This window comes from Convolutriloba macropyga, chromosome 1 (genome assembly GCF_964194025.1).
Source record: "Convolutriloba macropyga chromosome 1, txConMacr16.3, whole genome shotgun sequence".
In the NCBI taxonomy this organism is placed as follows: domain Eukaryota; kingdom Metazoa; phylum Xenacoelomorpha; order Acoela; family Convolutidae; genus Convolutriloba; species Convolutriloba macropyga.
The window spans coordinates 38,006,685-38,034,242 of record NC_134468.1 but is presented as its reverse complement, the minus strand read 5'-3'; the positions used below and the strand labels follow the sequence as shown (position 1 = coordinate 38,034,242).

Below are 27,558 nucleotides of genomic sequence, written 5' to 3'. Positions count from 1 at the left end.
GTTTCTCTTCTTACCCGCGACTGATTTCTGCTGGTGAGTAAATGTGTTACTCGTGGGGAGAGCTGAGTTTCTTAAATACATGCATAGATAGGTTCTGCGAGTATTTCGCTGTCATTGTCTTGAAACTGGGTTTCACATCCCAACTCTTCACACAAAGAACTGCGTATATAAATTTGATGAATTGGTTCGTCTGATTTTGTGCTACGTGTGCAGTATTGAAGTGTGGGTGCTGTTTGTCGCAATGCGAAATAGACGGAAAGTAAACCACATATCATATCGCATGTTGTGCTTGATTTTCTGATTAATGGAAGCTGTCAAAAGGGGTGAATACTTGCCAAATAAATTGAATTGATTTTGAAACAATATTTAAGTCGCTAGTTGGAAATGAAAACTTGCAACTGATTTGGGATAATTTAGGCGGAAGAAAAAACCTACAGGTAATCTTCAAACATGAGTTCGTCTCCTTTTCTGATTTGCTTAGACTATATGACTGTCGCCGGATGATTTTTCATCATCTGAATGCGTTTTATTGCTTTTTCATGTCAAGAAATTGATTCCCTGTGATCTCTGCGTTGGCGATTTCATAAATTATCTCGCTTCGGTGTGATTATAAAAAACATTTGAAATTACAGGGTAAAATATGTCTATTTGTTGGTTCTTCTGCTTCGGGTCCTGGCAACTTTTTGCTACTTAATTGAAACTCGTTAATATATAAATTATTAACAGAGCTCCTTGTAAACTTTGTTTTCTAATTTGTTTTCTACATCGGTGTCATTTGAACCCCGCGAAGGGGCCGAAAAAAATAATTGAATTGGAAATTTGACTATGATTTTGTTTAAATTAGTGCTGATTATATGATTGAGAATTTGAATTTAATTGTTTTAAATGTTTACTACCTAATCTCTGATTTAACTAGCATGTCATCTAAACTTTTCAATAGCCTGACGCCAATGGAAAGCTGACTTTTTTGCAGAGTGGCAATGTTAAGAGCTGGATCTCTCTTGCCGGGCCAGCAGGCTGGATTATGTCGTAATTTGGCTACCTGTACGCGGAGAAATATGTCAACTTCGACAGCTTCTGAAGCTCGCGGTGAACCTGAAGACTCGTTTTTGGGGCTAATTGAAGAGAATAGTTACCCCAACAGACTCTCAAAACGTGATTCTCGATCTATCATTTCAAATACCTTTGGAAATATCAATTTCGTGGATCGAAAGTCTAAATCAGAAGTGAAAAATGATATAGCAATGTCTCTTGCGAATCCTGATGATCTTAGATTAGCTTCTAAGGCAATCAGGTCATGTGGTGGTCGTTGGTACGACACAAATAAAGTATATAAAAGCAACGTTTTGTCTCGCTTCATGCAAACTTATCTAGCCAAGTCAAAGCTCTCGCTCGGTTTAGGAAATGCAATGTTGATCAGTTATGCGGAAAACAACAAAGATTTTGACTCGAAAAGTCTTCTGAAGTCTTTTATGGAGTCTGAAATTCAGCCCTCAGAGACAACATATTCCGCGATTATCAGGCTGGAGATAGCTAGAGGAAATTTCCAATCTGCCGTGGAGGTATTCAATTTCTGTAAAGATCAATCGTTAAATGTGAATAATGCTGGGCTGCTGTCTCTTTTGATGGGTAGTATCACGAACAATAATATGGAGCTGGCTGCTCTCGCAGAAAGTGTTTTGACTGAAGATGACCGATATCCTGTCTTGGCGAGTTTGGCAAAAGCATTGGGTCACAGTAAAAACAATAATCTACATGGCATTGAGGAGAGTCTGGCTTCAACAGCTCTCAATCCAGAAGCGAGCCTTGATGAAAAGGTTGCAATGGTGCAGGCTGGTTGCCTTGTATATCAGAACCTAGTCGAAAGTAAAAGTAGCCGTAAGGTCACCTCAGATTTTCTGGACATGTTCGCTAATTGGGACCTGAGCTCGAATCCTGTGTACGATACAAACTTGGGTTTAACAAGCGCGCATCTGTATGCGAATGGATTTGTGGAAGAAAGTTTTGAGCTGAAGAAGTCAATTCCAGATGACAGTCCTTTACTTTATGGCGTCAAGTCATCCGACACAGCTTTGATGGGCGCGATGATCAACAACAATCAGGATTCAGTTGGAACATTGATGAGTACAGCGAAAGAAGCTGCTAGTATTAAAAAGCCGATGAGTGTTTGGTTTCAGCTAGATTCTGACTATGGTCACAAAGCAAGTGATGTGGCATCTGTTATGGAGCAATATCTTGAAAATCCTGATATTGGAGAAGTTCGTCCACAATTCTATTTTCCTTTCATGGTTAAAACTTCAAAAGCGAATCCTCCAGCCGCAGATATCCTTACAGCATTCCATAAATGTTTGAACAATCAGAGTGATGATGTGGCTGTTTTTTCAATTCATGATTTGGAACAAATTTTGGTGACTAATGTTCATCTGCTTGAGCATCTGTTAGCATCTGATGAAGTGTCGAGCTATCCCAAATCACAATGCGCAGTTATTCGCGCCCTAATTTTCCAAAGTCGTTTCTATGAAGCAGTGCAGGTTGCAGAGAAAACGCATCTTGATCAAAATTTGGCAACTGATCTTGCTGAACTTTTGGTGCCACTCATAAGCCGCATTTACTATCCTAGCGTTGATGTTGCCACTCTCTTGGTTAAAACATTCGAGGCTTTGTCTGAATCTTCAAAAATGTTTTATATTAACAGGCTGTTCGTGTATCTAGCGGGAACTGCAACTACTATGCCCAAAGTAATTCGAAATGCAGCCGTTGCGCGATATTTGAATGATAAAAATATCATGGTTGATGAAATGCCTGATGGAATGCAGCTTCCGTTGACTGATGATAAAATTTACGCTCGGGTTTTTGGCGATATTGTGAATGTGTTGCAAAAACCAGAAGTGATGCTAAAACCAGGGAAATTCAGTACGAACATTGACAAGCTAAATGAAGGTGAAATAGAAGATATGATATCTAAACTCAGTGACGGTAGCTGCGAAATCACCGACGAGAATGAGAAAGCAGCTAAGAGGATAATATTGAATGCCAAATTGAAGAGATTTGAGGAACTGGACGCCTTGCTGGAAGGTGATCAAATTAAGGATGTTTGTAAAATGCACTCCACCCTCTGCCTGCTCCTTGATTCTCTTTTGGATTCCGATTCGTTCGCTCGTGCCTTCTCAATCATGAAACAAATTAGGTACGGGAATGACTTGGATGCGTATGTGCGTTTCTTGCTCAGAATGCAGACTGAAGATGACGTGGAACTGTTTCTCAATGAACCCTGGGAAAATTTTGTTTCTGCAACTAACATCGGATTGACTCTCGGGAGACTGAGGGAGATTCTATCGCCAGAGAAGTATAGGGGTGCTCTGGAGCGTCTTCTTGATTCCCGGTTTCAGGCATATGCGGCACCAGCTCTGTTAGAGTTTGAGGTAAAAGAGTTCTATGAAGGAAAAAAGACCTTTGAAGATGTCAAAGCGACATGGGAAAGATTGTCCGGACAATCGTCTGCTGCAAATATGCGAGTTTTCATGATTGCTGCATGCTTGAAAGCACCGGAAAGCGAGTTATCAAAGTCTTGCTTAAAAGAGCTTCTAAAAACAGATGGAACACAGGAAAAAGTAGAGATCATCTCAGGAGACATTATTTTTGCCAACCTTCATAACGGCCAGTATGACCAAGCCCTCGAACTTGCAGCAAACAAAATCTCGAGACTCAAAAGAACAGGGTTTAATCGTCTTTTGCGCCACAGTAAAGATGTAGAATTACTGCGAACTCTCTTTAAAATCAATGGACGTGTAATGCCCCCACTGGACGGTGATGAAAAGAGCACCTCTACACCATTGAGTATCCCTACTGCCTTGTGTTATCACTTGAAAAATTTCTACTCAAATGGAAGTGCAGATGACCGTGTCTTTGTGAGGGAAGTTGTGGAAAAGGTTGTCTCTGAAGACAAACCAAAGATTCCAACTTTCGCTTTTCCGCAATTGGAAAGACTCGCCCGTTTGATTGGTGTAAAAGTTCCCGATGATTATCAGCAAAGATACGCAATGCATGCTGATACCGCTGTTCAGAACTATGTCAACAAAGGTGATTTGGAGGGCGCTGTAAACTTCATTGCGAAAACCAACGGAGATTTCGAATGTTCAGCTCTTACATTGGAAGCACTGTTGCGCTTATCGAACTTATTGAACCCTGAGGTAATAACAAAAAAGACGATGCTGCAGTTACTGGCCAAAAACGCCAACAAATTGTCATCTGGAAGGATAGTACGAGATCTGGTGATAAATCAGAACTGGAGCCCGTTGCAGTTTGAGTCCTTAGTCCGTGTTGCTTCAGCCTCCGATTCCCGCGATGTCTACCGAAAACTTCTGACAGCTAGTGGGTTTTCTTTTCGACGTTCACTTTATTTTCCTCGGGCTCTGGTTGGCTATTGTTCGGCTTACTCTCAGGATATGCCATATATGCGTAGGCAGGTTGCTACCCATGTTGATAAGGTAGGCCTGAATGGTGCCGTTTTTGACCTTGTTGTTTGCACTAGAATTGATCCTAGCAAAGTCAATGCCACAGAAGAAACGCATCAAAAGGTTCTGGCTATGATTATGAAGGAACTGCAGAAAAGGAGCTCGAGTGTTGAAATTGAAACAATGCTGGAAGATTTGTCCGGGCGATTCAAGTTCTCGCAGGAGATTTTAGATTCTGTGTCGGGAAAATTAAATACCTCAGCGAACAGCTAATTGCTAATAATGAAGTTGTATTGTTCGCTGAGGTTTCTGCCTGGTTTTATATCTCATTTTTATTTCTGTTAAGACTAAAACTATGTTTGAATTAACATCTAACTGTACGAATTTTTTGTTGAATTCATGAGCTCGATTATTGAATGGAGCTGTAACTGTTGACATGTGACTGTTTTTTTAAAGTAACAAGGCGGCTCGTTAATGTGCGTTCGCACATGATGTTTCGACCCGAGCTCATCTACAGTTTTGACTTAATTGTCAACCAAACGAAGAGATAACAAAAATAGATGTTTGAATTTTAAAAAAAAATGCTACAAAACCTAACTACAAATTGAATTACATAATGCCATTTCTCATTACAGCGCTCACGAGATCTACCGATAAAAAGACTACGAGAGAATACAGCAAACAACAAAATATGCAAAAACAAAATTTTCACGGCAGAAACCAAATATATAATTTTAAAAGCACCTAGTAACAACGTCAAAATGCAATCAGATAAAACCTTAACTCCACAAATTTAGTTTTTGCTAACTATACAGCAGATGTATGTTTTTCATAATGAGATTAGGTAAAAAATTGACATAGAGAAAAAAAATGAGGTTAAAGTCAAAGATCAATCAACATTTCTTAAACCACATAATTTCAAAAGTCAGAAAAAAAATCTTTAAATTTTTAACAAAATAATTCTTGATAAATTTACTAAAAAGTCAATATGAAACTAATGGGACCTGTCTTTGCTGAGACTAAATCATAGGAATAAACTAAATACGCAGAAAATCTCAAAAAAACGAACAATTTACTCAAAGACGCAGAAAATCTCAAAAAATTACGACCAATAACATAAATTATTGAAGCCATTAAAATCATTAGCTGTTATCTGAATTTTATTATAGCTGCGAAGCTGTAAGCTGAGCGTAGCTATATTGCGGTGCTCTTGGTTTGTTTTTTTTGTTTCGTCGTCTGACGCTTCATTTTCGTTTTACATTTGTTCTAGAACATTCTGTCTCGTCACTGCTTAAATGGCTTTTTCGCGCTTGATTTCACGCTTTCTGCGTGACCTAAATTGCGGTTATTCAGAAACAGAATCTGTTCCTAAAACAAAGTTGATTGTAAGAAAAGAGATTGTATGGTCCGACAGCCGAGTGGTTAAGGCGACTGGCTGTTATTCCGGAGATCGCCGGTTCGAGACGCGACAGGGAAATTTTTTTGCACCCAAAAACAACCTCCTTTGAAATAAACTTGTAAGTAAAGGCGGCGGCGATAACTTTTATCAACTCACTTCTGTATCTTTTTCCATCTGTATTTTACGGCACGCAAGTCTATTTCGCAGCTATTCCGGCAATCTGCCGGCTATGTTTTAATTTTATTTCAGTTTACATTTATACTGATTCAGGTAATATTATACTGAAAGAGAAAGGAAACTCGTTCATTTGGGCCACATTTGAAAATCATTGGGATCTGTTATTACCTGAATAAGCTAAAAGAAGAGAAAAAAACACAAATACACCACTCACAATATTTTTTATGAAAACGCATAATGTCCACCAAACAAAACATCAGTTACGACATAATATTAGTAGACAAGTTGTTTTTTGAAATTCAAGGAAGAGGAGTGGAGTTCTCAATGACGAGAACTAGTTGACGAAAAGAACAAAAAAACTGAAAAGTTTGAAAAATCTTTGAAGATGAATAATATCATAATTTTTAAGACTATTGGCTTTAAACTGACTGCTTCGGGTAACATCACTCAATACAGGTTTATGGGCAACATTACAGGTTTATGAGATCGATCAGAATTTCACGGCTACCTAAAAATAAAAAAAATCAAAAACAGCAAACTCACAAAAATTAAGCGAGAAAAGTTTCAAAGCCATTAGAGAATGAACTTTTCAGTATAAACTTCTATTTTCAATTATTTTTTTTTACAGCAAGGTGATTGTTTCTATTGTTACAAAATGACTTGAAAAACAACAAATATAAACAAAGATATTAAAACCACGAAGTTTTTGAGAAAAGCCCTAGTATCAAAGACATTAAATTCAATTATTTTCAACGGAGTTAATTAAACACACTAAATTCTGCCTCGATGAAATAGCAATCATAGGTTTCATTCATGTGACATCAATAACTCATCACAATAAGTCGTATGGCACAGAAAAAACATCAAAACCACGAAATTTTTGAGAAACCCCATAGTATCAAAGTCATAAAATTCTACAGCTTTCAACGGAAGGCATTTAATACGCTAAATTATGCCTAGATGATGTGACGACTAGGATGTTTGTCATTCAAAATTTTTTAATAAGACATTACATCAAGTCATTGACTGACTATGAAAACAACAACAAAAACAGGCAAAATTCAAAAGTTCGGTAGAAAATTGAGAGAAGAAAGTGTCGAAGCTATTTAAACCATAAGCTTTTTTCTCTGAAAACTTTTTCAACGATACATTGATCGTCTTCACTAAGCCAATGGGAGCTATCAATATTAGGATAATGTAATACGATTTCAAAAGGAACCAAAATTACTAAAAAAAAATCCAAAAATTATAAAGAATTATGAAAACTCTTGCACCGAAGTCAAAAAAAACCAATAGTTAGCTGCGAAGCTGTAAGCTGAGCGTAGCTATATTGCGGTGCTCTTGGTTTGTTTTTTTTTGTTTCGTCGTCTGACGCTTCATTTTCGTTTTACATTTGTTCTAGAACATTCTGTCTCGTCACTGCTTAAATGGCTTTTTCGCGCTTGATTTCACGCTTTCTGCGTGACCTAAATTGCGGTTATTCAGAAACAGAATCTGTTCCTAAAACAAAGTTGATTGTAAGAAGAGATTGTATGGTCCGACAGCCGAGTGGTTAAGGCGACTGGCTGTTATTCCGGAGATCGCCGGTTCGAGACGCGACAGCGAAATTTTTTTGCACCAAAAACAACCTCCTTTGAAATAAACTTGTAAGTAAAGGCGGCGGCGATAACTTTTATCAACTCACTTCTGTATCTTTTTCCATCTGTATTTTACGGCACGCAAGTCTATTTCGCAGCTATTCCGGCAATCTGCCGGCTATGTTTTAATTTTATTTCAGTTTACATTTATACTCATTCAGGTAATATTATACTGAAAGAGAAAGGAAACTCGTTCATTTGGGCCACATTTGAAAATCATTGGGATCTGTTATTACTTGAATAAGCTAAAAGAAGAGAAAAAAAACACAAATACACCACTCACAATATTTTTTTATGAAAAAGCATAATGTCCACCAAACAAAACATCAGTTACGACATAATATTAGTAGACAAGTTGTTTTTTGAAATTCAAGGAATAGGAGTGGAGTTCTCAATGACGAGAACAAGTTGACGAAAAGAACAAAAAAACTGAAAAGTTTGAAAAATCTTTGAAGATGAATAATATCATAATTTTTAAGACTATTGGCTTTAAACTGACTGCTTTGGGTAACATCACTCAATACAGGTTTATGGGCAAAATTACAGGCAACATTACAGGTTTATGAGATCGATCAGAATTTCACGGCTACCTAAAAATAAAAAAAATCGAAAACAGCAAACTCACAAAAATTAAGCGAGAAAAGTTTCAAAGCCATTAGAGAATGAACTTTTCAGTATAAACTTCTATTTTCAATTAATTTTTTAACAGCAAGGTGATTGTTTCTATTGTTACAAAATGACTTGAAAAACAACAAATATAAACAAAGATATTAAAACCACGAAGTTTTTGAGAAAAGCCCTAGTATCAAAGACATTAAATTCAATTATTTTCAACGGAGTTAATTAAACACACTAAATTCTGCCTCGATGAAATAGCAATCATAGGTTTCATTCATGTGACATCAATAACTCATCACAATAAGTCGTATGGCACAGAAAAAACATCAAAACCACGAAATTTTTGAGAAACCCCATAGTATCAAAGTCATAAAATTCTACAGCTTTCAACGGAAGGCATTTAATACGCTAAATTATGCCTAGATGATGTGACGACTAGGATGTTTGTCATTCAAAATTTTTTAATAAGACATTACATCAAGTCATTGACTGACTATGAAAACAACAACAAAAACAGGCAAAATTCAAAAGTTCGGTAGAAAATTGAGAGAAGAAAGTGTCGAAGCTATTTAAACCATAAGCTTTTTTCTCTGAAAACTTTTTCAACGATACATTGATCGTCTTCACTAAGCCAATGGGAGCTATCAATATTAGGATAATGTAATACGATTTCAAAAGGAACCAAAATTACTAAAAAAAAATCCAAAAATTATAAAGAATTATGAAAACTCTTGCACCGAAGTCAAAAAAAACCAATAGTTAGCTGCGAAGCTGTAAGCTGAGCGTAGCTATATTGCGGTGCTCTTGGTTTGTTTTTTTTTGTTTCGTCGTCTGACGCTTCATTTTCGTTTTACATTTGTTCTAGAACATTCTGTCTCGTCACTGCTTAAATGGCTTTTTCGCGCTTGATTTCACGCTTTCTGCGTGACCTAAATTGCGGTTATTCAGAAACAGAATCTGTTCCTAAAACAAAGTTGATTGTAAGAAAAGAGATTGTATGGTCCGACAGCCGAGTGGTTAAGGCGACTGGCTGTTATTCCGGAGATCGCCGGTTCGAGACGCGACAGCGAAATTTTTTTGCACCAAAAACAACCTCCTTTGAAATAAACTTGTAAGTAAAGGCGGCGGCGATAACTTTTATCAACTCACTTCTGTATCTTTTTCCATCTGTATTTTACGGCACGCAAGTCTATTTCGCAGCTATTCCGGCAATCTGCCGGCTATGTTTTAATTTTATTTCAGTTTACATTTATACTCATTCAGGTAATATTATACTGAAAGAGAAAGGAAACTCGTTCATTTGGGCCACATTTGAAAATCATTGGGATCTGTTATTACTTGAATAAGCTAAAAGAAGAGAAAAAAAACACAAATACACCACTCACAATATTTTTTTATGAAAAAGCATAATGTCCACCAAACAAAACATCAGTTACGACATAATATTAGTAGACAAGTTGTTTTTTGAAATTCAAGGAATAGGAGTGGAGTTCTCAATGACGAGAACAAGTTGACGAAAAGAACAAAAAAACTGAAAAGTTTGAAAAATCTTTGAAGATGAATAATATCATAATTTTTAAGACTATTGGCTTTAAACTGACTGCTTTGGGTAACATCACTCAATACAGGTTTATGGGCAAAATTACAGGCAACATTACAGGTTTATGAGATCGATCAGAATTTCACGGCTACCTAAAAATAAAAAAAATCGAAAACAGCAAACTCACAAAAATTAAGCGAGAAAAGTTTCAAAGCCATTAGAGAATGAACTTTTCAGTATAAACTTCTATTTTCAATTAATTTTTTAACAGCAAGGTGATTGTTTCTATTGTTACAAAATGACTTGAAAAACAACAAATATAAACAAAGATATTAAAACCACGAAGTTTTTGAGAAAAGCCCTAGTATCAAAGACATTAAATTCAATTATTTTCAACGGAGTTAATTAAACACACTAAATTCTGCCTCGATGAAATAGCAATCATAGGTTTCATTCATGTGACATCAATAACTCATCACAATAAGTCGTATGGCACAGAAAAAACATCAAAACCACGAAATTTTTGAGAAACCCCATAGTATCAAAGTCATAAAATTCTACAGCTTTCAACGGAAGGCATTTAATACGCTAAATTATGCCTAGATGATGTGACGACTAGGATGTTTGTCATTCAAAATTTTTTAATAAGACATTACATCAAGTCATTGACTGACTATGAAAACAACAACAAAAACAGGCAAAATTCAAAAGTTCGGTAGAAAATTGAGAGAAGAAAGTGTCGAAGCTATTTAAACCATAAGCTTTTTTCTCTGAAAACTTTTTCAACGATACATTGATCGTCTTCACTAAGCCAATGGGAGCTATCAATATTAGGATAATGTAATACGATTTCAAAAGGAACCAAAATTACTAAAAAAAATCCAAAAATTATAAAAAATTATGAAAACTCTTGCACCGAAGTCAAAAAAACCAATAGTTAGAAGACAAAACCGCTAACTAGATAAATTGTTGTTGATGTAAAAAAGCGGTTCTGTCATTACCGAGACTGACTTACAATCCACGAAAATAAGCTTAAGATTGATTTATGTTCAAAAAAATTTCAAAAAAAGAATATTTTTAAAGTCTTAACAGCCATTAAACTCAAAAGCTTGCATAGGAATTCAATGAATACGCTCAGCTATGCCACGATGTGAATACAAGGATGTTTATCATGCCTAGGTAATCAATAGGACATCCTAATATGTCTTATGACTATGAAAAAAAAACAAAAAATACAGGCAAAAACCAAAATTTCTTTAGAAAAATGGTAGAAGGAAGTGCTGAAGCCATTTAAACCATATTTTTCTCCCAGAAAATTTTATCTATGATCCTTTGGACGTCTTCACTAAAGAAAGATGTAGTCATCAATATTAGGATGACGTGATAAGATTTCAAAATGAACCAATAAAACGAAATGTCCAAAAAATTTTTTTAAAAATTTGAAATCTTGTGGCATTGAAGACGTATAACCAATAGTTATTTGAAAAAGCCGCCAATGAGATTAACTTATGTTGAAGTGGTATGAAGGAGTTCAATCCTGTTTTTACTGAGACGAACTTACAGTTCACAACAATAAGTTTTTGATTTACTAATTTTAAAAAAAATTCGAAAATTAATTTTCAAAGTCTTAACAGCCATTAGCTGTCCACTCACAGCACTAGATAGGTTCACTTAATGCTCATTAGCAAATCTATTGCACCTTTAGTCAACAAGTTTATGCCATAGGATTATAAAACTTTAGTAAAACCTCAAAAAATAAATCAAAATTTCATTTGAAATTACGAAATTTGAGATAAGAATCCAAAAAAAAACAGGAGCGATCCCTTTGAAACAAATTTTTTGTTCATTGGGCTTCATTTGATCGTAAAAGAGGTTTGTCATTAACGGAACTTCGATATTAAAAGTGTCTAGTAGTCTCTAGGTGACTTGAGAAAACAAAAAAAAATTGCAAAATTTTCTAAAAAAAGAGCTCCCAAACCTAATTCGAATTTTTTTTATATATTAAACTTCCCTCTAAGACTAGAACTAGTCTTTATTATCTCCTTTCGTCTATTAAAAACTTAAAATTGATTTACTCTTTGGCGTGAAATCTAGTTTTGAATTAAATTTTTCGTAGAAAAAACGTTAATTCGAACGAAAATTACGGTAAAAGTGAACCAATTATTAAGTGTTCACATGAAACTTTAAACCTCGATAACTCCTCGAAAAAAACGAAATTCTAAAAAATCTTTTTAATTTCGAATTCTACGCTGGACGAGCTTTTTAATGATAACATGCACATTTCTCTACGATGAATATATCGGTCGGCCAAAATTCACGGAACAAAAAAAAACCCATTTGAGTATATAGTTCCTCCCCCACAAGTGGGGTCGGAACAAAAAGTTTTGTACATATCAATAAATATTCGACTCCGCTTAAGTAATTTTGAAATGCACGTTGTAGTTTTCCGCAGCTGAAATTAAGTCAACCGATGAAACTCACGTACAAATTTATGTGTATTATTGGGCACAGATGTTTCGAACACGTGTTGTTGAATATGCGCCTGATTGCCGTTCTCGTTCGCTTCATGTTCAGTTGAAATATTGCGAGCTGACCTAAGCTCTAATAAATTTCCAGAACAGAACTTTTGATAAGAGAAACAAACTGAACTTTTTTGGGTATTTTTAATTGTACAGTTTCAACAATTAAATTTTAGCTTATAGCTTATTTTTTCACTTCATAGTTCAACAAGGATTTTCGGTAATGTGCGTTCGCACATATTGTTCTGACCCCACTTATCTGCAAGCTTGGCTTAGTTGTCTAGAATATGAAGAGATAGAAAACTCACATATTGATCAAAAAATAATTGGTGTATAAATAAATTTGCTCCCTACTGCAATCACTTAGTAGTGTATATAATGCCAATTAATGGACCGATGAGATCTGCCATTATTACAACAGAAACAAAAAATTTCAACAAATTTTACACCAAAAAATCAATATCTGTTTTTTTTAAATCTACATAATAACCAAGTAAAAATAGCGTCAATAAAACCTAAAATCAACAAAATATTTTGTATTTCACTAAAAAAAACATGGTACCAGTACTTACTGACACTCGGTTACAAGTAGACAAAAGAAACAAAAAGAGAACAAAAATGACTCAGGTAAAAAAAACGTTTGATTTCTTTAAAACAAATAATTTCAAATAATGAAAACCATTATATCAATTCAGACCCTTAAATAGGTTTCTGTTCATTCATACGTTAAGGCCGGATTCTAATCCGTGAAAAATAATAGATGATCAATTTTGCCCTCTTTGAACAACAATAATGAGATATATGACCCTTGAATAATGAGACTAGGTAGCAAGTATTAAAAAAAAGAAAAGGAAAAGTTGAGAAAATATGTGTTTTTTTTTAAAACAATTTCGAAGACAAGAACATTAGCTAGCAACTGAAATACCTTATTAGATTCCTTTGTTAATCAAAAAAGTTATCGATATCTGTCATTCAGATTATGTCACGTCTACAAACACAACGATAAATACGCAAGAATCAAATATTAGTTGAACATTTTGTGCCAAAAACCTGCATTTAATCTGTTAGAACAGTAAGCAATACAAAAAAACCGTAGATATGTTCGATTATGTTTTTTAAACACCAGTGAATTGAAATGTGACCTGCAGTTAATGAGATTAGGTAACAAGTAGACAGAAAAGAACAGAGAATGCAAAAAAATAGCTATTTTTTAAAATTGGTTTCCAAAGACATGAAAAATTTTAGCTATCAACCGAACTCCTCTTTTCTAATATGCTCCTCTTTTCTATAGGATGCCTCTAAGATCTGCAATTATTGATTACAAAATGAACGACAAACGAAGACAAAACTAGAAAATTAACCTTCTGCGAAAAACCGTTGTCGGGGCCGCTATAACAAACGATGCACTAGAAACGTTCGAGATGTCTTTTGTGCCTTCACTCGACGCCAATAAATTGAAATGCAACCTGTAATTATTGAGACTATGTAACAAATAGACAAAAAGAACAGTTAATTTTAAGTTTAATAAAGCGTATATACTTTAAAACAACTGATTTCGGTCGTGAAATACTTTAGCTATCTACTGAAATCACTAAAGAGGTGAATACTTTGTACATCCATTGGAAGATGCTAAGACTTATATTTATCCAGAATGTGTGAAACGACTACAGAATGACATACAACGACGAAAATTTTAAAAATAAAATGCATAATTTCTGCTAGAAATGCGGTGTCGAAGTAGATAATACCATGATCTATTCGCTGAATGACTGCTGTGTGCCTGCTTTTCAAAGGCCAATTTTTTTATATTTGTCAATAATATGGCAAGAAGAGATAATGAACCTCAATAATAGAAAAATTCCACAAATAATTTTTTTAAATGAAAACTCGTGTGAAGCAGGACCGTTACCTACAACAAAAAATCGAATTAAGTTTCAATTTTCAATTTGTTAGAAACACAATTGGGACTGGCTTGGCCTACGTTAAGCGCCAAGTTAGCCAAAAGGAAAGAAGTCGCAAAGGTCAATAATCCATTGTTCATGTTATAAATGTATTTTTAAAAGTGAAAGACCATAAGTTTTCGACTAAAGGACTAGATGAGTTTCGTTGAAACTCCATAGGACGCGATTTGGACCTTGCATTAGTACGTTCTGATTTGAATTGTCGTTTTCCATAATTAACGTAAGAATATTGAAATGGGAAAATGGTTTAAAAAGCATCGACTGATTACAATCCGAATTTTGTTTTGGACTTTAAGAAACAACGATTAGACCAAAACTACCCTTGCTATTGCCGTTTGTCTTTTTGTAACAGGGACTTGTTCTGAATATTATGCATATGCTTGATTTGACAAAAGGAGTCAATATATTTAAATTAAATGATGCTTTGTGCATAATTTTTGAGTTAATTTAGCAAAAAACCGGCCCAATTTTAATTCAAAAACAGTCTCAAAGGATACCAAATAAAAATGGCTCTTTGTAGTTAACGGAGATTGTGTCAGCAGTTTTTATGAGTTTTAATCCGTTAAATGTACGCAGAGTGTATCGAAGAGGCTAATTTCGTGCCATTTTGGATGTAAGATTTGGATCAAACAATACAACAATACCCGTTTGTTTTTAGAGTTAAACCCAACAACACTATTGTTACCAAATTTATTGTATTTTGTAGCAAAATTGGCTAAAACTAATGAAAATGCGAACAATAAGATCGAAAATCAGTCAAATGTTCACAAAACTTCAAAACTCTGTGGAGAAATTGAAGCTAAAAAAACCTTTTTAATTTGAAGTTTTACGCTAGGCAAGTTTTCCAATGATAACACTCACAAGCCTCTACAATGAATAAATCGATCTGCGAAAATTTACTGAAAAAAAAAAGCATTTGAGTATATAGTTCCTTCCCCACTACAGTGGGTCGGAACAAATATCAATGATCAGCCAAGGGCATCAACTACCACTCACTTCCAACCAAACGTTGAAAATTTTTGGTTAGGTGCAATATGCTCGCTGCTAAATCATCGAAGTAGTATGTGTTAACGCTAAACATTTTTATTCGGAATTAATTTTCTCTTCCAACAAGCGCTTTGTCGTAAATGATAAAAGTTAATTAGGATTGAGAAGTGATAAAAACAAGGAGGCTCGTTAATCTGCGTTCGCATATGATGTTCCGATCCGAGCTCATCTACATTTTTGACTTAATTGTCAAACAAATGAAGATAGAACAAAAATAGATGTTTGAGTTTTAAAAAATGGTTACAACACACAACTAGTAATTGAATTACATATCGCCATTACTCATTACAGCGCTCACGAGATCTGCAATTAAGAAGACTACGAGAAAAAAAAACTAAATAGTCATATACATAAATTTTAAGGCAGAAACCAAATATCTAATTTTGAAACACCTAGTAACAACGTAAAAATGCAATCAGATATAACCTTGACTATAAAAATTTAGGTTTCCAGTTTTTCCTAACTGTACAGTTCCTAACTGTAAGTCGACAAAGAAAACAAAAAATCAGGTTAAAATCAAATCTATCAACATTTTTTAAACCAAAAAATTTCAAAAGTCTACAAATCTTTAGCTTATAACGAAATAATTATTGATAAAGTGACTGAAGTCATTATGAATCCAATGGGATCTGTTTTTGGTTAGACTAAGTTTTTTATACTGATTCAATTAAAATTATACTGCAAGAATAATAAGTTCAAAAAACAAGTACTGAGAGAAATAATTTCATTTGGGCCACATTTGAAAATCATTGGGATCTGTTAATACCTGATTGTGCTAAAAGAAGTGAAAAAGAAACACAAAGACACCACTCACAAAAATTTTTATTCAAACGCAACTTGTCAACCATACAAAACATCAGTTACGACATAATATCAGTAGACATGTTAATTTTTGAAATTCAAGGAATTGGATGGGACCTCTCAATGACAAGAATAAGTTACAGGTTGACGAAAAGAAAAAAACAGAAGTTTGAAAAATCTTAAATCTATAAAATTATAGACTTTAAGACTATTCGCTATAAACTGACTGCTTCGGGTAACATCATTCATATAATCGTTAATTACATGTTTACTAGACTGGTCAGCATTTTGCGGCTATCTAAAGAATAAAAATGCAAAAACAGCAAATTCAAAAAATTAAGCGATAAAAGTGTCGAAGCCATTAGAGAATGAAGTTTTCAGTAAAAACTATTTTCAATCAATAGCATTCAACAGAATTAAATAAACACGCAAAGTTTTGCCTCGACGAGAAAACAATATTATCATTCATTCATAGGCCATCATTAACTCATCACAATATGTCGTATGGCAATGAAAATAACATTAAAACCACGAAATTTTTGAGAAAACCCGTAGTATCAACTTCATAAAATTCAATAGCTTTCAACGGAAATCATTAAAAACGCTTAAATTTGCCTCGTTGTGCCGACAAGGATGTTTGTTATTCAAAAGTTATCATTAGGACATTACAACATATCATGGACCATGAAAACAAAAACAAACAGGCAAAATCCGAAAATTCAGTAGAAAAGTGCGAGAAGAAATTTTCAAAGCCATCTAAACCAAAAGCTTTTCTCCGAAAGCTTTTTGGACGTGTTCTCTAAGCCAATGCGAACTATCAATATATGAAAAATGTAATATGTTTTCTTTTCAAAAGGAACCAAATTTACAAAAAAAAATCCAAATTAAAAAAAAATTAAGAAAAAATTAAGAAAACTTCGAAGTCAAAACACCAATATTTACAAGATAAAACCGCTAACTAGATAAATTTTTGTTGAAGTAAAAAGGAAAGGGGTTCTTTCATTGCTGAGACTGACTTACAGTTCACGAAAATAAGTTTGAGATTGATTAATGTAAAAAATTTTCAAAAAAAAATAGTGACTTAACAGACACTAAATTTAAAAGCTTTCAACAGAAGTCCATAAATACGCTCAGTTATGCCACGATTTGAGTACAAGGCTGTTTTTCATGCATAGGTAATCAAAAAGACATCACAATATGTTCTATTACTGTGGAAAAACAACAAATACAGGCAAAAACCAAAAATTCGTAGAAAAGTGCGAGAAGAGTCGAAGCTATTTAAACCATTAGTTTTTCTCTGAAAACTTTAGCTATGATTCATTGAACATCGTCTCTAATTTAATGGGAACCACTATTATTGGGATAACAGGATAAGATTTCAAAAGGAATCAATAATACGAAATGTCCAAAAATTAAAAATACATTTTGAAGTCTTGTGGCATTGAAGTCATATTATCAATAGTTAGAAGAAAAAACTGCCAACTAGATAATTTTTAGTTGGAATAGTATTGAAAGTGGTTCTGTCATTACTGAGACTGACTTACAGCTCACGAAAATAATCTTGAGATTGATTTATGTTCAAAAAGTCTCAAAGTCTTAACAGCCATTAATTTTCATCGGAATTCAATAAATACGCTGTTATGCCTCGATGTGAGGCCAAGCATGTTTACCCTGCATAGATAATCAATAAGACATCAACATTAGAATTACGTTATAAGGTTTCAAAAGGAACCAATAATACGAAATGCCCAAAAAAATTTAAATCTTTTGAATTTGAAGTCATATAACCAATAGTTTGAAGATACAACCGCTAACGAGATTAGTTTCGGTTGCAGTAGGAAGGAGGGGGGTCCTGCATTACTGAGATTGACTTACAGTCCACAAAAATAAGTTTAGGATTGGTTAATATAAAAAAAGTTTCAAAAATTTATTTTCAAAGTGTTAACAGCCATTAGCTGTCCACTCAAAGGATTAGATAGGTTCACTTAATGCTCATTACGAAACCTATTGCTTTTTTAGTCAACGAGTTTATGTCATGGGATTCCAAAAGTTTAGTAAAACCTGAAAAAGTAAATCAAAATTTCATTTAAAATTACGAGATACGAATCCAAAAAACATGAGCGATTCCTTGGGAACGAATTTTTCGTTCATTGGGCTTCATGTGATTGTAAAGGAGGTTTGTTAGTAGCGGAATCTCGATATGAAAAGTAACTAGTCTCTAGGTAACTTGAGAAAAGAAAAAATGCAAAATTTTCTAAAAAAGCTCTCGAATAGAATTCAATTTTTTTTATAGTAAACTTCCCTATGAGACCAGAACTAGTCTTTTTATCGCTTTTCGTCTATAAGTAAAACAAAATTAGTTTTGTTGTGGCGTGAAATGTAATCATGAATTAAAATTTTCATATAAAAAATGTTAATTCGAACAAATATTACGGTTAAAGTGAACCAAATGTCCCGTGTTCACTTGAAACTTTAAACCTCGATAACTCCTCGAAAAAAGTCAAATTCAAAAAATCTTTTATTTCGAATTCTACGTTTGATGAGCTTTTTAGTGATACCACTCACATTTCTCTACGATGAATATATCGAGCGGCCAAAATTGTCTGAACAAAAAAAACACATTTGAGTATATAGTTCTTCCCCCCACAAGTGGGGTCGGAACAATTAAACTTAAATCTCGTAAATCAATTTTGTTGAAATAATATTTGTTTTTGACAATGGTCTTGGTGGTTGGGAAAATGAATAGTTTTTGGGAAAAGATAAGGGCAGTTTTGAAAATACACATTTTACCCATTTGATTAGATCGTGTTTTGTTATAAAAAAACTCACTGAAGTTGAAATGGTACCGTAGTTATAGATCTATAGAGCACCGAGTAGTAAGACTAAACAAGGAGGCTCGTTAATGTGCGTACGCACATAATGTTCCAACCCCGATCATCCATATTCTTGAATTAATTGGCTACCAAATGATGAAGAGATGGAAACCTTTCAAAACATACACATCGTTCAATAAACAACCAATGAACACGACAATGCCACGCTATAGGGCCGGTAAAAGTTGTTGATAATAGGACTACTAGAAAGGACAAAAATAAAAACCAATCAACAAACATTATTTACGACCAAAACTCTAATAAAATCTACAATAAAACATAACCAAATCTATACTAACCAAATCTAGAGGGCCGATTAAAGTTTTTGATAATAGGACTACTTGAAAGGACAATTATAAAAATCAAAAAGCAAACATTAATTAACAAAACTTAATAAAATCTATAATAAAATAAACAACGTGAAACTCGCATCAGATGAAAACAAAAAGAATTTCATCGGCACTTCATTAGAAAATATATGGGACCTGTCTCCAATGCGACTGGTAACAGGTAGACAAAAAAGTGCAACTAGGTGCCAAGTTCCAAAATAGTTTTCCACTTTTGAAATTAATAAATTTTGCAGTTATTATTGTCGTTAGATATCATCTGAAAGCACCCAAATGTTTATTCACATCTACATAGGAAGCAATTGAGACATGTCATTATGCAATGTTCGATTGCGCAAAAATTCAAAGCCAATGGGACCAACGGTTTTTGTTATAGTTTTAAAAAGAAACCAACATTCCTATGAAATGAACAAATAAATAAAAATAACATTTTATGAAATCTCGTAGTAACAATAGTAACAAATGTTATAGATTATAGTTTACTGGAAATGGGTGTGACATGTGTTTACAGAGACTGAGCTACAAATCGATCGAAAGCTATTTAAAAAATACAAAGCTCAAAAACCCAAAAGTATTTTAGAAAACAGATATTTTTTTAACGTCACAAAAGCCTTAGGATTACAACAAACAGCGGCGGTTTAAATTTCGAAACCTCGGGAAGCCAATTGGACCGGTTGAAAAGAAGACTAAGTCACGAGCCCTCAAAAAAATCAATCAAAAAGAAGCCAAAACTTCAAACAATTTTACAACATGACACTGTTTAAGGAACTATAATCATAAGATGTTACCTGCAAGAAATGTAAATCATGTTTTTGCCTTCATCTTAACAGTTGATATTAAGAGTCTACCTGATAAAAGGACTACTTAGACATGCCAACAAAAAGAAACCCGAAAAATGAACAGTAAAAAAATCTTAGTTTTTATGAAACTATATGGTCGAAGGAATCAGTCACAACGCACAGCCAAACGCGGAAAAAAATGTTGGAATCAACAAAAGTAATTGAGACTCCCAATGAGTGAGATTAAGTTACATCACGTCGAAAATGAAAGCAAAAAAGAGACAGATGAAACAATTTTTTTAAATTTTAATTTGAAGTTCGTTAAAACAAACAGCTATAAACTGAAACATGTAACTCAATTGAGTTATACGTTTCGGGGAAGCAATTAATATCTATCGTTATCGGGTATATGGCGTACAACGACGAAAAGAAAGACAAACTTAGGCAAAATCAAAAACCCAAAAACTTTTGCGAGATAACTGTGTCCAGCCCGAAAAGCAATTTAACGAAAATAATTAACATATCCAGATACACCTTTTTCCAACGTTGTGAATTTTTGCTACTCTGCTTTGCTTTGATTGGAATTGTCAAAGAGGTGGCATTTTACAAAGAAACAAAATGAACTCATAAAACATGCAATTATGATAAAAAACAAAAGGAAAATTGAAAACGCGTAGTACCAAAATAAAGAAACCATTAGTTGAATGTAAAATCGTTACTGACATTAATTTATACATCACAGGAAGTCTGTTTCCGCCAGTTTTTACTGAGACTGCTCCCGAAGTTGAGAGAAATAAAAAAAATAGTGGCAAAGTTCAATAATTCACCGATATTTTCTTTAAAAAAATATATTCAAAGTCTTAACAGACATTAGATAACAACTGAAAAAGAGGTTTAGGTTCTATTATATCTTCTCAAAAATAACTGGATCTATGATTCGGTACGCTAAGTCATTGAACTACGCCAAGTCATTGAACTACAAAAATCATAAGAAATAAAAACAAAACGCAAGAAGTCCAAACAATTTTTACGAAAACGATTGGTCAGAGCCATAAAAGCCGTGAGCTTGTTTCTGAAACCATAATATAATCTCATTGGGTCACGGTCTTTGTAAACAGTTTCTGTCATTAACTGAGCCTTGATTAGAAATTTATGTCCGTATAATTTAAAAAACATTTACATAGCGTAAAATTTTTGAAAAGGTCGTGCCGCAATAAAATCTAAAAAGTATTTATCATAAGGATTCATGGTGTGATCAAGATAAGCCCAGATATTGCTGAGCGTCTAACAAAGTCTCAATTGTTGAACCGGTTGCAAAATAGATCAATTCTACACAAAGTTTTTCAGTTTGTCAAATATAAAAATTGCATTTTGTATAATTATCGTTTTTAAATTTGCAAAAAATTGGCAAAATTATAACTCCATAAGGCTCTTAATACCAGAAGGAGTACAACTAGATCTTTTTTCAGACTATGAAGAATATGGCCGCATTTTTATGGTGTGTACTTCCAACAAATTAAGAGCTTAAGGGCTAAAAAGTCCAATTTTTCGACGAAAAAAGTCTGAATTTTCAAAAATTTAGCATAATTTCTAGCCACAAAAACTCGGATCCAACAATTCAGCAGCCCTCCTCTATCTTTAGAGATAAAATCAATTACACTACAATTAATAATTTTTAAATATTTTAGAAATATTAACGAAAATTTAGTCAAAATTGACGAAAATTTGGTCAAAATTGACGAAAATTTGGTCAAAATTGTGAAAAAAACAGCTGAATTACGTCTAATTTTCACAAAACTTTAGACCTCGATAACTGCTTAAAAAAGCAAAAATTGAAAAAATCTTTTTAGTTCTATATTATACACTGGACGAGCTTTCTAATGATACCACTCACAACTCTCTACGATTATTATATCGATCGGCCAAAATTGACTGAACAAAAAAAACACATTTGAGTATATAGTTCCTCCCCCCTCAGAGAAGGGTCGGAACAGAAATGAAACCCGAAAAATGAACAGTAAAAAAATCTTAGTTTTTATGAAACTATATGGTCGAAGGAATCAGTCACAACGCACAGCCAAACGCGGAAAAAAATGTTGGAATCAACAAAAGTAATTGAGACTCCCAATGAGTGAGATTAGATTACATGACGTCGAAAATGAAAGCAAAAAAGAGACAGATGAAACAATTTTTTTAAATTTTAATTTGAAGTTCGTTAAAACAAACAGCTATAAACTGAAACATGTAACTCAATTGAGTTATACGTTTCGGGAAAGCAATTAATATCTATCGTTATCGGGTATATGGCGTACAACGACGAAAAGAAAGACAAACTTAGGCAAAATCAAAAACCCAAAAACTTTTGCGAGATAACTGTGTCTCAGCCCAAAAAGCAATTTAACGAAAATAATTAACGTATCCAGATACGCTTTTTTCCAACGTTGTGAATTTTTGCTACACTGCTTTGCTTTGATTGGAATTGTCAAAGAGGTGGCATTTTACAAAAAAACACAATGAACTCATAAAACATGCAATTATGATAAAAAACAAAAGGAAAATTGAAAACGCGTAGTACCAAAATAAAGAAACCATTAGTTGAATGTAAAATCGTTACTGACATTAATTTATACATCACAGGAAGTCTGTTTCCGCCAGTTTTTACTGAGACTGCTCCCGAAGTTGAGAGAAATAAAAAAAATAGTGGCAAAGTTCAATAATTCACCGATATTTTCTTTAAAAAAATATATTCAAAGTCTTAACAGACATTAGATAACAACTGAAAAAGAGGTTTAGGTTCTATTATATCTTCTCAAAAATAACTGGATCTATGATTCGGTACGCTAAGTCATTGAACTACGCCAAGTCATTGAACTACAAAAATCATAAGAAATAAAAACAAAACGCAAGAAGTCCAAACAATTTTTACGAAAACGATTGGTCAGAGCCATAAAAGCCGTGAGCTTGTTTCTGAAACCATAATATAATCTCATTGGGTCACGGTCTTTGTAAACAGTTTCTGTCATTAACTGAGCCTTGATTAGAAATTTATGTCCGTATAATTTAAAAAACATTTACATAGCGTAAAATTTTTGAAAAAAAGGTCGTGCCGCAATAAAATCTAAAAAGTATTTATCATAAGGATTCATGGTGTGATCAAGATAAGCCCAGATATTGCTGAGCGTCTAACAAAGTCTCAATTGTTGAACCGGTTGCAAAATAGATCAATTCTACACAAAGTTTTTCAGTTTGTCAAATATAAAAATTGCATTTTGTATAATTATCGTTTTTAAATTTGCAAAAAATTGGCAAAATTATAACTCCATAAGGCTCTTAATACCAGAAGGAGTACAACTAGATCTTTTTTCAGACTATGAAGAATATGGCCGCATTTTTAAGGTGTGTACTTCCAACAAATTAAGAGCTTAAGGGCTAAAAAATCCAATTTTTCGACGAAAAAAGTCTGAATTTTCAAAAATTTAGTATAATTTCTAGCCACAAAAACTCGGATCCAACAATTCAGCAGCCCTCCTCTATCTTTAGAGATAAAATCAATTACACTACAATTAATAATTTTTAAATATTTTAGAAATATTAACGAAAATTTGGTCAAAATTGACGAAAATTTGGTCAAAATTGACGAAAATTTGGTCAAAATTGTGAAAAAAACAGCTGAATTACGTCTAATTTTCACAAAACTTTAGACCTCGATAACTGCTTAAAAAAAGCAAAAATTGAAAAAATCTTTTTAGTTCTATATTATACACTGGACGAGCTTTCTAATGATACCACTCACAACTCTCTACGATTATTATATCGATCGGCCAAAATTGACTGAACAAAAAAAACACATTTGAGTATATAGTTCCTCCCCCCTCAGAGAAGGGTCGGAACAGAAATGCTAATACAAACTGCAGTAATAGATAGTGTTCCGAACGCGCTCATACACATTCCTGGCTTAACTATCCACCAATTGAAGTAAAGAGAACTTGCAATATAAAACAGATTACTGGATCCCCAATGATACTTGATGGTTTCTGGTGAGGTCATTTTCATCTCACTCGAATGGACAAAATCAAAATTGCATCGAGAAACAAATGGCTGAAAAAATTCAGCTAATGTAATTTCTTAAGCACAGCAGATAACAATTATATCAATTAAACGCGTAATTTAGCTAAAAACAAAAAAAATGTACGTGTGAACCCACAATTTAAATCTGATGTTGGAATGAAAAACTTAATTCAAATAAAAATAGAGCTCGGCCAAGCTAGATTCATAAAGCCCCAAAACCTTAGTTTTGACATTGGATTTGAATATGAAATCTATCATATTCAAATCCAACTTTAAAATTTTTTTGGGGTAATATTGCCTTATGTATCTAGATTGGCCGAGCTCTAATTTGATTCAATTATACTTTTCATTCTCATCTCAGATTTAATACGTGGGTGCAGAACACATGCTGAGATTGCCGTGACATGAATCGAGAAAGACAATTAATCAAGGAAAACAAAAACAGGCGGGACAGCTTCTGAATTGCATTACTGAATGGTTGAAATACTGATTTGACTAGTGAAAATTTTTACACTCACACCTACTTCGAGCACGGCATGGCATTGCATGCGCTAAAATATATAAAGAAAACTTTTAAAAAATGAATTCCCTTTTCTTGGAAAACTAGTTTGGTTAAATTTGTTTAAGTCAATCACAACCTGATTGTTAATTGAACGATGAAATCTGAACCTATTAAAGTTATTTACTTGTGCTCTGCTTGAGCGGAGATGGGACTTATCATCAAAAAGAGTTACTGAACTACAATAAAAGAGACAGATATCACAAGATAATGCAGTTATAGTCCTAAAAGTAATGAAAAAACTGAAACAACTAGTAAAATTAGTTTTGGGTGAGGCAAATTGTAAATAAAGATACTATGAGAGAGAACAAAAAACGATTAGTGGCAAAATTAAAACTTCACTTTTAGTTAATAAATCAGCTTTAATGTCATGCAAAACAATTTCTGAGAAAGCATTCAAAATATTGTTTATGGTTCATTAGAATTCCAATTTGAAATTACTGAAAATAAAATGGAGATATGAACTCGAGTTTTCTAAAAAGTGTTGATACACATCAAGGCGCTAGAAACGATCAGCCATAATCTGGATGCGCTACATTTTCTCAAAGGTCCCAATAAAACGTTCCGAGACAGCTCGTTTTTTATATGTAATAACTGCTATTTGGCTGTTTGCAGCCATTTGGCCGATTCGAACAATATCATTTATGTGCCATTACAATACAACTTTGATGGTATTCGCAAGCAAGTCAAAGGAAACAACATGAAAAGCAAAAGATAAATTGCTGCATGACGAAAAGATCTCTAATAACGGATTTTTTTCACACTATCTTTAGCGCTTCACTTCAAAGTGAGTTAGAAAAACGTTTACGCCTCAAAGATTTTAATTGGTTGGGCCACTGACTATTCCAGCGTGATTGAAGTCACTGTTCAATCTTGACTAGGTTCATTTGCACCAAAAAAGCAAAAAAGGAGAACAGATCCTAAAAAGCTAGCACCAAATAAAATCTAAATAATTTGATTGTAGCAAACCACAATAAGAGCAATTATAGCCTCTTTGTTTCTGTGAAGCTGTAAGCAATCCGTAATTGTTTCAAATGTTAATATATCTGGACCAAAATATTTTAAGGCAGTGCTCTTGAGAAGTATGCAACCAAAATAATTGATTTTGTGTCAGTTAACTGAATGGTTAATTTATCAAATATTGAGGGGAAGTTTTGCGAAAATTTCAAACGAATAGATTCAGCAACTCAGTATTATTTTAGGAAATGACAACAAATCTTGTTTGTTTAAGTCGTAAGGACACATTTACAACTCAATACAATGAATATATCGGCCAAGATCGACCAAAGTTGGACTGAACAAAAAACAACGCTTTTGAGCATAATGTTTCTCATCGCACTCGTTGAGCACAAAGCTTCTCCCCCACTAAGTGAGGCTGAAACTGAAAATTTAATGCTTTAAAGAAATTTAATGGACATCTACTGAATAATGATGAATTTGGAATTGTTTTCACATCGACCCGTTTGTTTAAAATGGTTGAATGAAAGCGTCAATTATTAGACTTCGAAAAGTGTCGATGTTATCAAAATATAGCGCAAAGAGGGGTGAGGTATACCCATTTTTCCACTAATTAAAGGTAGTTTAGAACCGGAGAAACAAAGGGAGATTTAAAAAGCTTAAAATGATAAATGTTCTTGCTTTTGATTAGATATTCTATATTTGCCTTTTGTGCATTTGAGAATTCTTTTGCCCTTGACAGTATTGTTCTAGGAAAAGTGCCGTTTCTTATCATTTGAGGGTTTGTGCCTTTTTGAGAGTATCATTGCCAAAAACTTGATTGATTTGTTGATTTTTTTATTTGTTTTTTAATTTGTTTGAACTAAATTGTTCATTAACCTTGTGTCTTTTATAGATTTCGATTTTTTAAAAAAAAATTAGATTTCGGGCCGCTGGTATTAATTTCTGCATATTCAGACATCATGGGTCTAAAAAATTCTGGTAACTATCTATTGTGATAACTAACAGGCCTCCGTCATCCCCTTTACCCATTACATGGACGGGTTATCAATTTGTCTCAATCTATTAAACGGTGATTTGTCTCAATCTATTAAACGATGATAAACGACCTTTGAAAATTGAGTTGAACAATACCTCTTTGGTATGGAGACAGAATTAGAAAGGTGCTTATTTGGTTGGTCTGCGCATTGTCTGATAGATTCAGCTTTTCACCAACTTCATACGCCCAGTTTCTGTCTAAGTGATCTAAGCCTAAAGGCTATAGTTTTTATTGTTTATCCTTATTATTGTGAAACAAATAGTAATGAGTTTTTGAACAAACCTATTTTAAATTTTTGACTGATAGTGGCACAGATTTTGAGTGATGTTAAGTTTTTCACTGACATGAAGCATTCCTGCAATCTTTTATTTTTATCTAATGGTTCCGCTTATCTCACCGTTCCTTTAATTGTCGAGCAAACGATAGCAATTCGTTCGTTCCGTTTTCAAATTTGACATTAACTTCCATTTTTGAAAATGCGATGTTTCCCTTCCGCTCAATCAATGGAGGATTGTAGCAAATTTTTGTGTTTGCTAAAGAAGTATCAACTTCTGTTATGCGTAAAATTCCGTCTAATTCCAATGTTATTTTTGCAGATCTTTACCAATTCTTGTCTCCCAGTTTTACTGCGGTTTTTTTAAATTGATATCAGAAAAAGAAAACTCTACCTACATGTAGCATAAAATATTGAATTCAGTTTCACACTGGCATTATGTACTCGGAAGAATTTTTCACCGTTTTGTATTTAAGTTGACTTAAATTGATATCGGTTATCGTATTGGG

At 33.6% G+C, this 27,558-nt stretch overlaps 2 protein-coding genes across 2 annotated transcripts in view; both read left to right on the top strand.

Moving 5' to 3' along the window:
- The window catches only part of LOC142338501 (CAAX prenyl protease 1 homolog), a 447,656-nt gene that overhangs the window by 154,790 nt on the left and 265,308 nt on the right, over positions 1-27,558 (top strand). The window lies entirely within an intron of this gene.
- LOC142338475 (uncharacterized) lies at positions 954-4,838 on the top strand. Its single transcript, XM_075388252.1, has one exon. The coding sequence runs from the start codon at positions 981-983 to the stop codon at positions 4,725-4,727; it is 3,747 nt and encodes a 1,248-aa protein (XP_075244367.1). The 5' UTR covers positions 954-980; the 3' UTR covers positions 4,728-4,838.

Excerpts from the sequence above, each read along its gene's own strand:
- LOC142338475 (XM_075388252.1), top strand. The coding sequence starts at position 981 with ATGTTAAGAGCTGGATCTCTCTTGCCGGGCCAGCAGGCTGGATTATGT.